Source organism: Cheilinus undulatus, linkage group 11, assembly GCF_018320785.1.
Source record: "Cheilinus undulatus linkage group 11, ASM1832078v1, whole genome shotgun sequence".
Lineage (NCBI taxonomy): Eukaryota > Metazoa > Chordata > Actinopteri > Labriformes > Labridae > Cheilinus > Cheilinus undulatus.
In genome coordinates this window covers 29,380,263-29,393,558 of record NC_054875.1, presented here as the reverse complement: position 1 = coordinate 29,393,558, position 13,296 = coordinate 29,380,263, and the positions used below count along the sequence as shown (strand labels likewise).

General features: G+C 37.7%; 1 protein-coding gene across 2 annotated transcripts in view; it reads right to left on the bottom strand.

Moving 5' to 3' along the window:
- Positions 1–13,296, bottom strand: part of nup210 (nucleoporin 210) — a 45,720-nt gene that overhangs the window by 30,652 nt on the left and 1,772 nt on the right. For both annotated transcript variants that reach the window (XM_041799416.1, XM_041799418.1), the window contains exons 2-11: positions 12,186–12,325; positions 7,216–7,347; positions 6,471–6,567; positions 6,210–6,360; positions 4,195–4,327; positions 3,798–3,956; positions 3,469–3,537; positions 3,255–3,361; positions 379–519; positions 106–243 (exon numbers count right to left, since the gene is read on the bottom strand). In XM_041799416.1, coding sequence (XP_041655350.1) covers positions 106–243; positions 379–519; positions 3,255–3,361; positions 3,469–3,537; positions 3,798–3,956; positions 4,195–4,327; positions 6,210–6,360; positions 6,471–6,567; positions 7,216–7,347; positions 12,186–12,325 — 1,267 coding nt within the window. The remainder of the gene's footprint in view (positions 1–105; positions 244–378; positions 520–3,254; positions 3,362–3,468; positions 3,538–3,797; positions 3,957–4,194; positions 4,328–6,209; positions 6,361–6,470; positions 6,568–7,215; positions 7,348–12,185; positions 12,326–13,296) is intronic.

The following is a 13,296-nucleotide window of genomic DNA, read 5'->3' as shown; positions in this document are numbered from 1 at the left end:
GTTATTACTACAAAGAAAAGATGTCACATATTCTACAGCTCTGCTCTAAGAAAAAATAAAAAGCATTAGAGTGCCACATCTACATGCCTGGAAAGGAATAATTACCTTTATTGTGTACTGATATGCTCCAACCTTAGGCTGCCATGGAAACGTAAGTATACTGGGAGTAAGAACTATGGGGTTATAAATTTCTACATCCTGTTCACTGTGGACAGGGTTGGTGAGTGAATGAGCTGTTCCACTCTGAAACAGAACACAGGACACAGAAGTTTATCAAGCACTCTCTAATGACAGCGTTCTCTAAAGAGACTGAAGGTTAATGCATAATGATGCTCTGAAATACTGACTGATAAGGATCAAGGATGCTATTTTACTTACAGCATCCACAATGGCTGTCAGGGTAGCATCAATGACAGTGAGACCTTCTTTTAGTGCTTCAACACGATGATATGATCCGTTCAGAGATGAATGCTGAAGGTCAAAGTACTCCACAGGGAAAACAGTGCTAATACGGACATTCTGCCAAACCAAAAACATGTCAGTTTAAATTTCAAGCCTTATTTTCACTAACACACTATTTATTATAATTTTCTCATCACACATGTTGAAGTCTGGCAAACGAAAGTCATTGGCAAGCACAGAAAAGCTTTTCTGTAATCATTCTCAGCTGTGTTTCAAGCTGGATCTGAGGAGACACGACTCTGTCTTCATTTTAGTCATCAACTAAAAAATATGGATAAATTAAGATTTACTTGATAAAGGCAAATTACCAGATATTCTTCAGATAAAATCTCAATTGCATGAATTAGCTAATACGCTAATCTAACTCTACAGTCATTTATGAAGCCTAAAAATGCACTAATTTCTCTGAAAATCATTTCACATCATCTGCTTCCAGTTAGTAACCTATCCTCGTAACTATTGGTTGACATAATGGATGTTTTATTGCTGCTGCCTGCCAACTTCAGGGTTCCTAATCTTTTCTAGAGATCACTTTCCAGGACATTTTCAGTAACAATTAAGCTGGATTGACAGAAACATAATGTGCCACCAATATAATAACAATATGATAATTTCTGTGGAAGCCTGATTCAACAGATGTGCAGTCAGTGGCTTTAACCGTGAACCCCAGGGCGGTAGTGATCCATCAGTTTAGATCAATGGATCATTGATGGGATGATCAAAGATCTAATCAAATTGATGCAAGGTCAAAGCATTGTTCTTTTTAAAGATTTGTTTTTTGGGCTTTTTTCTGAGATGAGGACAGTGGATTTAGTCAGAAACAGAGATGAGAGATTGGGGAGTGACATGTAGGAAAGTAGCTACAGGCCAGACTTGAACCTGGGCCCCTTGCATACATGGGATGTGACCTAACCACTAGATCCTCTGCATCCCAAAAGCATCGTCCTTTATCCTCTTATAGATAGGCCTTTATTTTGAAAATCTTACTGTACTTAAGTCTGATACTTTCTGCCCTCTAAGTTTTTTTTTAATTTGATTTAAATAAAGAAAAAATTAACAGGTTGTGTTAAATGGGTTAGAAATACTGTTTCATACTGTTCACAGGGCCCTGAGTTGAACATACTGCACTGTGACTGACTTTGTGATATAAGCCATTATCATATCCTTGTCCGTGGACCTGATATCATATTATATCACATCATGATGAAACTGAAGGTCTAAACCACGAATGAACTCAAGACTTAAAAATAATGACAAATTGATTGAAAGTTAATTCAAAAATGTCTACAGATGAAAACCACTTAAATTATTATAACCAATTTTGAAAAACAAACTGTATCATATCTAAAATAAAAAGAACAAATCAAAGTGTCTGCTTTGCTAAAAAAAAAAAAAAAAAAAGATGTGATAATGTAGCAATAGTTCTTACACAACTCATCTCACACATCATGCTGCAAGCATGTGGCCTATTCTTAATGCTTTCTTCCATCACTGTTTGCTTGACCCATAACATGATTCAGCTCTTTTAGATCAATGTTTCTTAACTTTTTTTTTCTGTCAATGTATTATTTAAAATTTGAAAAAGAATCCCATGTGACCCCAATCAAAATGCATAAATAAAAAACAGTCTACATCCCTTTACATGGGGGTTCTTGGAAGAATGAAATAATCAAGATAAATCTCAAAAGCCCTCTGTTATAACTAAAACTGCCATCCTTTCTCAGATATATTAGATCAATATCTTGATCTAATACAGACATAAATTCAGGGTAAGGGCATATCAGACAGTTTTGATTATTTATGCCAGTTCTTGGTTGGTTTTAAAGCATTTTAATGGCACACCAGGGTGCTGCAGCACCCTAGTTGAGAAAGGCTGTTTTAGATGACACTGTCTATTTCAAGGAACTTTGATATAAAATTAGAAGAATGCTTAAAACAGTTATCCAGGAGAGGACAACATGTTCCAGGACATTTTGCTTTTACTCTTATTTTCCATGTGTTTTCCATGTCTGGCGAATTGGTCTATTGCTCTCCTGTTTACACAGATTTTCCAGGATGTGTGGGACCTAAGCAACTATTCTGGTGGAGTAAAGAAAACTTATTTTATAAAATTTACCATTGATTTTCACCAGCATAACGGAGGATAGAGCACACCTGAAGAAAAGTAATTCTGCAGTGTTCACTGATCCTAATTGTTCTACTGTGAGTCAAATTATATGCAGAGCTCCTCTATTTTCAAAACAAAAAGAATCAATCTTGACAAGTTAATCCATGAAAAAAGAATATTATTTTTGTTAAGAAACCATGGTGGTCTTAAATTTATTCCAAGACTTTCTCAACTTTTTCAAGTATGACTGAACAACAAACTAGACAATAATATTAAATGGCAGTAGCTCTCTGTATGCATTTGTTCATTTCTTAAACTTTTGTACAATAATGACAATACACCAAATAAGATAAACAAAATAAAGTTTTCTGCCATTTGTGGCTTAACTATTTGTTCAAGTTAGACATCATCATACCAAAATAGAAAAATGGAATTTAAAAATCTGTAACTCAGAGGATTAAATTACAGGTTGGTCAACTGAAATTGGCTTTATGAAAAAATCAGGTAAAACCAAGCAGGTAAATGAAGGTATATCTTTGACAAAAGCACAGCAGGGAAGGATTTTGAGTTTCTTCTTAAGACAAAGCAGTGACTGTTTCCTTTACTTACTTCACAATTAAATAGGAAATTTGATTTTCATCAGCGAGTGTGTAGAAATTTAACTTTTTTTCTCAAGCATACTTACATCTGAGAGGTGAATTTTGTGGCCAGATTTATCAAATACTTCAATGTAGATATCATATACTCGACTAGTTTCAAGAACCCAGCTGTCTCCTGGACGAATTTTAAAACCTAAACAAATTAAAGAGGAAAAAAGAGATAAAGCCCATCTTTTAAAAAGGAAGATCTTTGAAAATCATCCCATAATGTGTTCAATAGTAAAAAAAAAAAAAACATACCTAGATAGCCTGGTTCAACCACGTACAGTGTGTTGTTTGGAAGGTGAGACACTCCTTGCATTCGGGGGCCTTGGATTATGCCACTGAGGAAAATACATCAGCTAAAATCACTGCTACATTTTATGTATGCTTGCCAGATTGACACACTACTCCTAGTTTATCAACGAGCCCTTCTGCTTAAATGAAACAATACTAAGTTTTTAAAAAATCCTTGCAAGTAAAAAAAAAATTAAAGACAATCTATCATTGACTAAATATATTACGGCAAAGTGTGTGAAATTATATGGTTGTAATAGCCACTAAAAAGAGAAAGCCTGTTGAAAGGATACTCTTATGATCCAACACCACGTTAATGTGTCCAATCTGATTTGCTGTAGCTGTGGAGCTGCTTTGATCCAGACTGGCCACAGCAACCTCTGGGTTCCCATCAGGGCCAACCACGCTGTTCTGAAGGTGCAGCTCATAATTATCAGAAGGCATGGGGAGCTCTGAAAAAAGATATATTAGATGGTATTACCTTTCTTCATATATCTGAAACAAAAAAAAAACATCACTGCTCATATCACTAGACATGCAGGATGACATCATTGGCTTAACCACATCATTCATTAATACTTCAGATATTTTACTGATCCATGACACATTTTTAGTCGTGGTTTCTCTGAATAAAGCATCACAAACAGGACAATAACCACAGGTAAATCAATGTATTAGAATTTACTAAACCTGTCATCATGCCCTGTCTAATCTTCAGGACTCTGTAACGGATGGAAGTTCCGGCCAACAAGTAGACGTCATGTTCAGGGCTCAGCAGGATGTTCTCTAAAATCAGCAGTCTCACCTCAGCTGCACCCACATCCTGTGGCACAGACACCATGGTTACAGATCAACACAGTGACAGCTTGACACCTCAAAAGACTAAGATCAACAGTGTTCAAAATATGGCAAAAAACTCTATGTTAGGTGCACATTACTCTTCATTTATTTTGGAAAATTCAAAATGTACATCAGCTTTTGTAAGAACTGCAAATATTGATAACAAGCTAAATCAGATGTTAGATTTCTAATTATACACATTTTGAACTATTTGATGGAACAAAGATGAAACGTAACCGTCACCACTGCTTTACCATCACTTAAAAGGCAGAGAGGACTTCCCCCTCTAGCTCCATGTTCACTGTCCAAGATGGTGGTGTACTTTCACATTATTCAGACTAAATGTGATGTTACATCAGGTAGAGACAAATTTATCTTATGCAGCTTTATGGATGTAAAAAAATCCCTGTATGCATATTACATTGGCAGGAAATTTAAGTATGAAACAGGAATACACTGGTTGAATTAATCTGCCCCACAATGCACTACATCCCTAAGTGGAGCTTGCCAGCAAGCCATCTAGCAGCCTAAAGATCGAAGTAACCATCCTAAAACACATTTTAAATGTTGAAAAACAACATTTGAACGAGCCATATAAAAATTAGAGTATTGTCTGATGGTTATGCTAGCATGTCACCAGCTTAGCAACAAAGTGCAGAGTGGAACCTCATAAAAGTTTAAGTTATGTGATGCAGAGATGATGAGCGTTTATGTATGGTGGAACAGGATACGGACCATTAGCTTAGTGGGCAGCCTGATGCTACAACTGTTTGAATTTGTTTTTTTCTCTGAGTGATCTACACTCAGTACCCCATCATGAAAAAGTGAAAACAGACTTTTAGAAATTTTTGCAAATGTATTATTAACTGAAATATCATACTGGCACAATTATAAAGTCCCTTTGCAAAAACACTTGAAAACTGACTCAGGGGCCTCCCATTCTCTCAATCTTTGCAGAGATGTTTCAACACCTCGACAGGAGCAAAAACCCAGCCATGAGGTCATAGAAACTACTTGCAGAGCTCAGAGACAGGATTGATGCAAGGCACAGAAGGCTAGGGAAGGCTACAAAAAAATTCTGCTGCACTGAAGGTTACCAAGAGCACAGGGGCCTCCATAATTCTCAAATGGAAGAAGTTTGGTTCACCTTCTGACATGACAATAACCCTAAACACACAGCCGAGTTAACACAGGAATGGCTTAGGGACAACTCTGTAAATGTTAAGGAGTGGTCCAGCCAGAGTCCTGACTTGAACCCTATTGAACATCTCTGGAGAGACATGAAAATGGCTGTCCACCAACAGTCTCCAACCGGCCTGACTGAGCTTGAGGATTTGTAAAGAAGAAAGGCAGAAAAATTTCTCAATCTAGGTGTTCAAAGCTTCTTGCATCATATTCAAAAAGACTCAGGGCTGTAATTGCTGGCTAAAGTGCTTCAACTAAGTACTGAGTAAAGGGTCCGAAGACTTATGTCAATGTGATATTCCTTTTTTTTTTTTTTTTTTAAATAAATTCGCCCAAAAAATCTAAAATTCAGTTTTCACTTTGTCATTATGAGGTACTAAGTGTAGATTAATGACAGAAAAAAGAAATTAATGATTGTAGCATCAGGCTGCAACATGACAAAATTGGAAAAGTGAAGGGGGTCTGAATACTTTCCGAAGGCACTGTACATGTTTGAGTATATAACAGTCATAGTAGTGAGTAGTATGCGTTTTTTTTGCAGTCAGCCTCTACTATAATGTGACCTTTCTTTTTACATGATGCCTGATTATCACTTAACAAGCTATAACAATTATTAAATTAAAAATTTACTAGACTATTAGCACAGCTGAAGACATATTTTTAACCATCTAAAGGCTTACCTTGTACAAAGGCTCTTGAATTTTGGCTTTCAACTTAGCATGTCCTGTTTTCAGTCCGGACACCAATATAACATCCCCCTGTTTCCCGACACGCTCCATTTCAGATATGTATGCAAGTGGAGTGTATGTGGACTCAGAGAATTTAAGTACCCTTGAGGAATGAGAGAAAAAACAGGAAAGGTAAAGGAAAACATACTAGACTTAACACAGTGTGGCTCCTTTCATCTCTTTGAGTTGAGGGTTAAAAAGGGAAAAACCTACCGTAATGCATTGTAAGAATCAGAGAATCCATTTGCATCTACATCTTTCACTAAGGTCCAGTCGAATACCAGACCTGAGAGGGTGGTGAAGGTGTTTCCTGCGTCATAAAAAAGGCCAAGAGATTATTCATAAAGGCCCCATTCTGATGTGTTTCTAAGGTTTTTAAATAAAAGGGATTATTTTTATGGTGCTTTCTGGAATAAAGCTGAGGTCACAACACTTGAATGTATAATGGATGCTGAGCACAATTTCTCTGAAAGCTCCTGGCAGATGAATTAGCTAAACTGAAACCAATGGGCATTTCATCACAGGATACTCCATGTCCTCTTGCTATCCACTCCATCTGAAGAATCTAAAATGCACTTTTAGACCAGAGCAAACAAAAACAAAGTACCAGGCCCCAGAGCCATCATCAGAAAGAATCAGGCTGTAGCTACAGCTCATTAAACTAAGTGTGTCTGCCCTAAATGGAGCCAGTCGAACAGAACAAACAGCCACCTCACAGTAGCAGCCTGAGGGGAAAGAAATCACTGCCTAAAGCCAGCACAGTCATTACTCTGAGAAGTCTTTGGAGCAGAAAAACAAAACACAACACCATAGAGTAGTTACAAGAGGACAATTGAGTTATATTACGAGTATTAAAGAAAGTCAAAGGATGTAAAAAATGTTCTCAGTTTTTCATTATCAGTAACACCTGGGGCATGGTGAGAACATTCTATTACAAAAAATAGTTCTTGTATTTCACCTTCAGAGTCCAGTGCATGAATTTTGAGCTCTAGTGGGGAGTCCTCCAGGTGAAGCTCTCTGGTGGTTGACACAATCTGGATCTCATTAATGACATCAACTATTGCGTCGCAACGCAGCACGTGTCCTGTAACTGAAAAGGGAGAGGGGACAAAATAACATTCTCAGCGTGTACAGCAAAACAAAAGTCTTAAAAAAGGAAAAGCCTAGAGGTAATGTACTCATTTTTTTATTTATACTCAGTAGAGTGAGTCAGTTATTCTTGTTAAAACATAGTAGTAATTCTCCTGACTTAAACACAACCTTTATCCCATTTGTGGGAATGGCTATGAAGAGATACAGAGTCCTCCACCACAGGAAAATGATTGTTATCTGTCAAGGCAAATTTTGTAGCTTTTCTGGTCTGGTAAGAGGGTTGCTGCATGCTTTTGGTTAACCTAAAACAGCTGCAGCCAATTAGACAACATTGAAACTGAGTATCTGGTTGAAGCTGATAGCCTGACTTTGTTGAGCTTTTTTTTTTTAAGTGGTTTGAATGAAATATTGCAATGCATGTGTAAGGGCAAATGAGTCTGGTTTTCTGATTACAAAGCAATTGCTCCCAACTGATGTTCACAACTAGCTGGCTGAGCCACAGGCGAAAGATGACAAAGAGCATTTCACAACAGCAGAAAAGGAAGATGACAAAAAAATATGTTATGCAACAGAATGACATAGTGTCCATTAGTTTTGATACTCTATGCTACTAACAGCCTAGATTTCAGGATTAATCAGAAAATCATGAATAATAAGAACACTGAGCTTATGTTATACTGCTAAAAAATCTCTTCCTATAACAAAAGCCTTATTCAAAGTTCTTGTTTGCTATGGTGTGGATTACATAGTTGCAATTCTTCATTCATGTGTTAAAACATTTGAAAACTGACTTTTAGACAATTCTGTCATTCTAAAGATACAGAGAAGATAAGTATAACTGTTGCTGGGGTTACAAACAACTGCAAGATAGCTACATAAGGATTAATGCCTGACGAAGTGTGGAGGCCTGAACTGTCCTCCGCACCTCCGCGAAGTTCATTAATCCCTGATAATTGCACACCTCGAAGGGCATTAACCTGTTTATACCATGGTCACTTGACAATGAAAATAATTAATAAAACTACCAATTTATAATTTCATACGTTTTGTGATCAAAATAGAAAGTTTTGCTAAACAACAATTTCTTTATTTAGTCAAGCCCTCAGGCTTGACTAATAACTGGAATAGCCATTCCAACCCTATAACGTTCTTAGGGAATGTAAACGTTATTCAGTACTCCAGTGAATAGGGCGGGCCACAGATACAAAGTCACAACGGAACAAAAAAGTAGTCCGTTCAGCGCACTTTCTGAACAATGAAAAGACTTGAAGACGAGTCTGACTGAGAGTCATCAGTGGTCAGACTTTAAACCTGTACTTTAACATGAACAGTCATCTGATAGAAAGCTTAGTTTATGCAGACCAGCCGTTTGAATAAACAGAATATTTCCCCTTTCTGCACCACGAGATCACAGACGTGAAACGGAGCTGGCCACGCCCTGCAGGTGCTGATTGTCTGTCAGACAAAATGTTCATCAGATATTATCATGCCGGTTTATCAGAAATGTTTCCTTTGGCTCTACAAAGAAAAATGGCTTATTTTCTTTTCTTTATGTTATTTGAATCCTTTGACAATAGTTTACAGAAGTTAGAACAGGAGGGAAGTGAGATTTGTGCGACACTCACCTCTCAGTGTTAAGGCGAGCCTGGAAACAAGACGTACATCAGATATAGAAGATAAGACCATTTTACGTTACTGGTCTTAAACCAGAGTCTGTACTTATATTTATGTCAGTTAAGTGACGCTTGATGCCGGTCCGCAGGCTCCTTAGGCTGGCAGCGCTGTACTCTCTGCTCAGAAAATATGACTGTCTCAGATTGCTATAGTTACTCCCAACGGAGTAACGGCTAACGGCTGCTGCGCATTAATTTGGAACAGTGTAATGATTTTTTTGACCGGAACTACTTGTGAAGTTCAAATGGTGTCCATATATCAGAAGTTAATGGACACCAATGGAATTTCCAGAGCCAATCAGAATCAATAACCTGCATCAACATAAATCATTTACCTCACCTAAATATAATAAAAGGACTGTTTGATACTGATAAGAGCAATTTCATTCCCTACTCGAATAACTGTCTGTAAGGAAGTTAATATTTAACTCTCTGTTTCATTAGTTATGGTTCTCCTTTTTAAAAATATATCATACTTCAGGCACTTTTTTTATAATGCAATTGAATACTGCAGTTCACATTTATTCTTTTCTTAGCAGCAATGTAAAAAGTAAATAAATAAAAACACACTCTGATGTGGCGATACATTTTCAAAATAATAAAAAAGAAAAAAATAGTCTGCATACCGCAAAATCCTTTATCAATCACAAGGTGTGGATACTTGTGTTTTCTTAGACAATGAAATTATCACTGGATGGTTGTTGAAATATTGTGAACATTCTGTGGTATGGAGTTATTTTGTATTTTTCATTAACATTCATGTAACCTAACCTTTCCTTGCAGATGGATTCAATGAAGATGGGTCTGGCCAACCATGTTCATTTGAGGAGAATGAGGTAGCAGCTATGGGCAGGGTTAAGTAGTACTGGAAGAAGTTAGTAATAGCTGCCACTGGCATTGCAATTAACACAAACGTAGCTTTAGCATAGCAGCCATTCTATTAGAACTGCACTAGTTTTCTCTGGGAAATAAAGAGCAAAAACCAGCGCTTAAAACCTTCATGACAGAAAAGGTGTTTTTTCTCTTCTACCAAGCTGTTTTGGCATGAGTTTGCGAGAGCTACGGGGGGGGGGGGGGGTTGTTAGAGTGTGAATCAGGATGTACAATGCCTGCTAGATGAGCAATTAGCTCAAATGTAGCCACAGCAGCAGTTTTATCAGAATTATTCCACTTTTCTTTATTAAAACAAGAGTAAAGAGCCACACTGAAAGCTTTACATGATGGAAAAGATTTTTTCGCTCTTCTCCGGATCTGCTTGTTTTGGGTGGGGTTAAGTACCACTGAAACAATTAGCTTAGACGTAGCTGCAGGAAGGCGTCATTTTTATCAGACCTGTGCCACCATTCTGTATTTTATCATTGTTCCACTGTTCATGTACTACAGCAGTGTATTTATACCAGAGCTGCGCATGAATGCTTTGTATTGAAAGTTTACCAGACGGTTATTAAATATATCCATGCAATGGATATGTGAAACAGTCTAATTTGCATTTTAGGTTACATGAAACCTTCCTTTGAGATAAATTTTCTCCAAGAGGTGAGAGATGATGTTCTTATATGCTGTAATAAACCTATCTTTACCTTTTATTTCACTCAACTCATACGCAAACTTTTATAGGAATTTGGATAACTCTAACATGTATGTAATCCAAATCTGGATTATAGGTGGCACTGAAAAACAAGCCATAGCCTCTTTTTTGGCCCCCAGGAGGAAAAAAGGTTAAACTGTCTTCCATGAGGGTTTCTTTTGTGTTCAGCAAAGTTCATAACATACGGTTAGTGTGCATCTGTGTAACTCTTTTAGTACCATCTGTTTTTCCCATTGGGAGTTTGCCCCTCTACTAGCTATAATATGCTAGCTGAATTCTCAGCCTGCAGGGATAGTTGTAAAGTTAAAGCAGTAAGTCACTCAGTCTGTAATTCTACCACTCTGGTCACTGACAATCTTTGATCGAGGAGTCGGTTAAATCAAAGCAGCACTCCAAAAGGTTTATATATTTATCAGTATTCTCCCCTTTTTGTTGCATGCAGGATCATAACCTAATGAGGAAGGAAGACAGGAAAAATGGCACCTATTGTGTTTCCCACAGAATGACGCCGTACTTGGGTGGTAGTAATGATAATTCTGTCCTGCCTGTTTCTGTAAGGTTTTATTCTTACCTCCACCAAGGAGGTTCTGTGATCAGGTGGGTTTGTTCATCTGTTTGTTTGTTAGCAACATAACTCAAAAAGTTGGGGACGGATTTTCATGAAATTTTCAGGAAATGTCAGAAATGGCATTAGGAAGAACTGATCAGATTTTGGGACTGATCCAGATCACCGAATCCAGATCTGGATTCAGGAATTTTTTTAAAGGATTCTGCACTATTGGGAGATAGGGCTAATGGCGGGAGTCTGTGCTGTTACCACTTTACACCAGGAGATGGCAGACATGAGTAACTTCAATCCCAGCAGCATTTTGGGTGTGTTTCTCTTCAAAGTTTTGGAGTTTATAGAATTTGAAAGACACACGCCCAGTCGTGGAGACGAGTCGAAGTGTAACAGAGAGACTGATAGCGAATTGTAGCAAGAATACTCACAATGCTGGGAGGAATAGAGGAATATTCACCCTCTGCCATGACTTCCAGTCATCCAGTGAGACCATGGGTGAGACTGTCAGTGCATCTGTTGGCACCAGCAAGCAATGCTTCCACCATGACAGTCCACCCATAGCGAAGCCAATTCTTTGCCTCACCGTGTTTTCATCCCACCGGGGAGGGAGTAATCAGCGAATGCCGTGGTGGGGGGCACATGGGGACGGATCCAGGAAGTTTTTAAAGGATTCTTCACAGTTGAAAAATAGGGCTAATTGCGGAGGTCTGCACCCTCAGAGTGCTTTTCTAGTTCTGCTCTTTTGTCAGTATTCATCAACAGTGTGTTGTATGAAGATGCTCAAATAAAATAACTCGCCTTTTAAATGTGTCACACAATATCCTGCATTCTTAGCCAGTGAGCAGTATTTATGAAGGCTTGTTGCTGCTAAGGTAGCGTATTGCAACGGCTGTCCAAAAGTGCAGGAATTCAAGTTGATAACAACAGCAAGAAAGATGTTGAAACAATTGCTTATGAAGCTAAATTTTTTTACAAGAGATCACACCTCGACTGGTGTATTTGCATGTACTTACCAACATCTTCAGCCAGTATGATGCTGGTCAGCCTGGAAGGCTGTGTGGAGAGAGCCTGGAGAACAGCTTTTCGGGAGCAGCCTGTGCCATTATCTTCTTCTATGGGCTGGATACTGGCCACCTCGGGTCTGGAGGAAGACCTGGAAGAATTGGAAAAAAAAAAAAACAGGTCATTCCCACAGAGCAGCAAATTATAGTGATTCTTTATTCTATAAAAATGAATCAACTGTCATCAACTTTGAAGCAAAAGTAATTGTTTGTTTTATTGTTCAAGCAAAAATTTCATACTGATTGGTTCCCAGATTTACAGAAGAATTATAGCAATGAATTATCTTCTTTTTTGTTCATTTATGATAAAAAAAAAAGGAAGAATCTTTGGGTTGTGGACTCTTAAATGGAAAAAGATATAGTCTAAATATATGCTGTAAAAACTGGAAGTGTTTTTATTTTTTGGTTACATTTTTGACATGATCAATCTGGAAATAAAAAGTAGACCACATTTTAATTATCTATTCATTTCTTTAGGCAATAATGTCATTAGCTCGTCATTATTTTCATAAGGTCAAGGTCAACTTTTTTTGTAGAGCACTTTCAAAACAAACAGAGTTGTACCAAAGTGCTGTACAGGACAAATTAAACAGAGTATATTTAAAATCACCAAATAGAACATCATGACATTGCAAGTGCATTTAAGACAGACAAATTAATAATGCCATGCCCATAAGTATGCAAGTACATATAGGCATATCAAGTGCACACCAGTTTACAGTGGCATAGTTTAAAGTGACATCAGCTATCTCAGACAGAAAAACACACATACACATGCGCACACACACACACAAAATGGTTCGGTTCAGACGATCATAAAACGAGGAGGAAACGGGACACAAATCCAGGAGGAGAGAAAAGGCAAGAGAATAAAAGTGAGTCGTTAAGTATTTTTTGAAGCAGTCCACAGAATCAGCTGATCATGTATGTGATGGTAGGTTGTTCCACAATGTTGGAATGCTGAGAAAGCCCTGTCACCAAAAAGTTTATGATGTGATGGTGGGATGGTTAATAGTCCTTGATCTGATGATCTGAGGGGCCTAGCTGTACTGTAAGGTGTTAA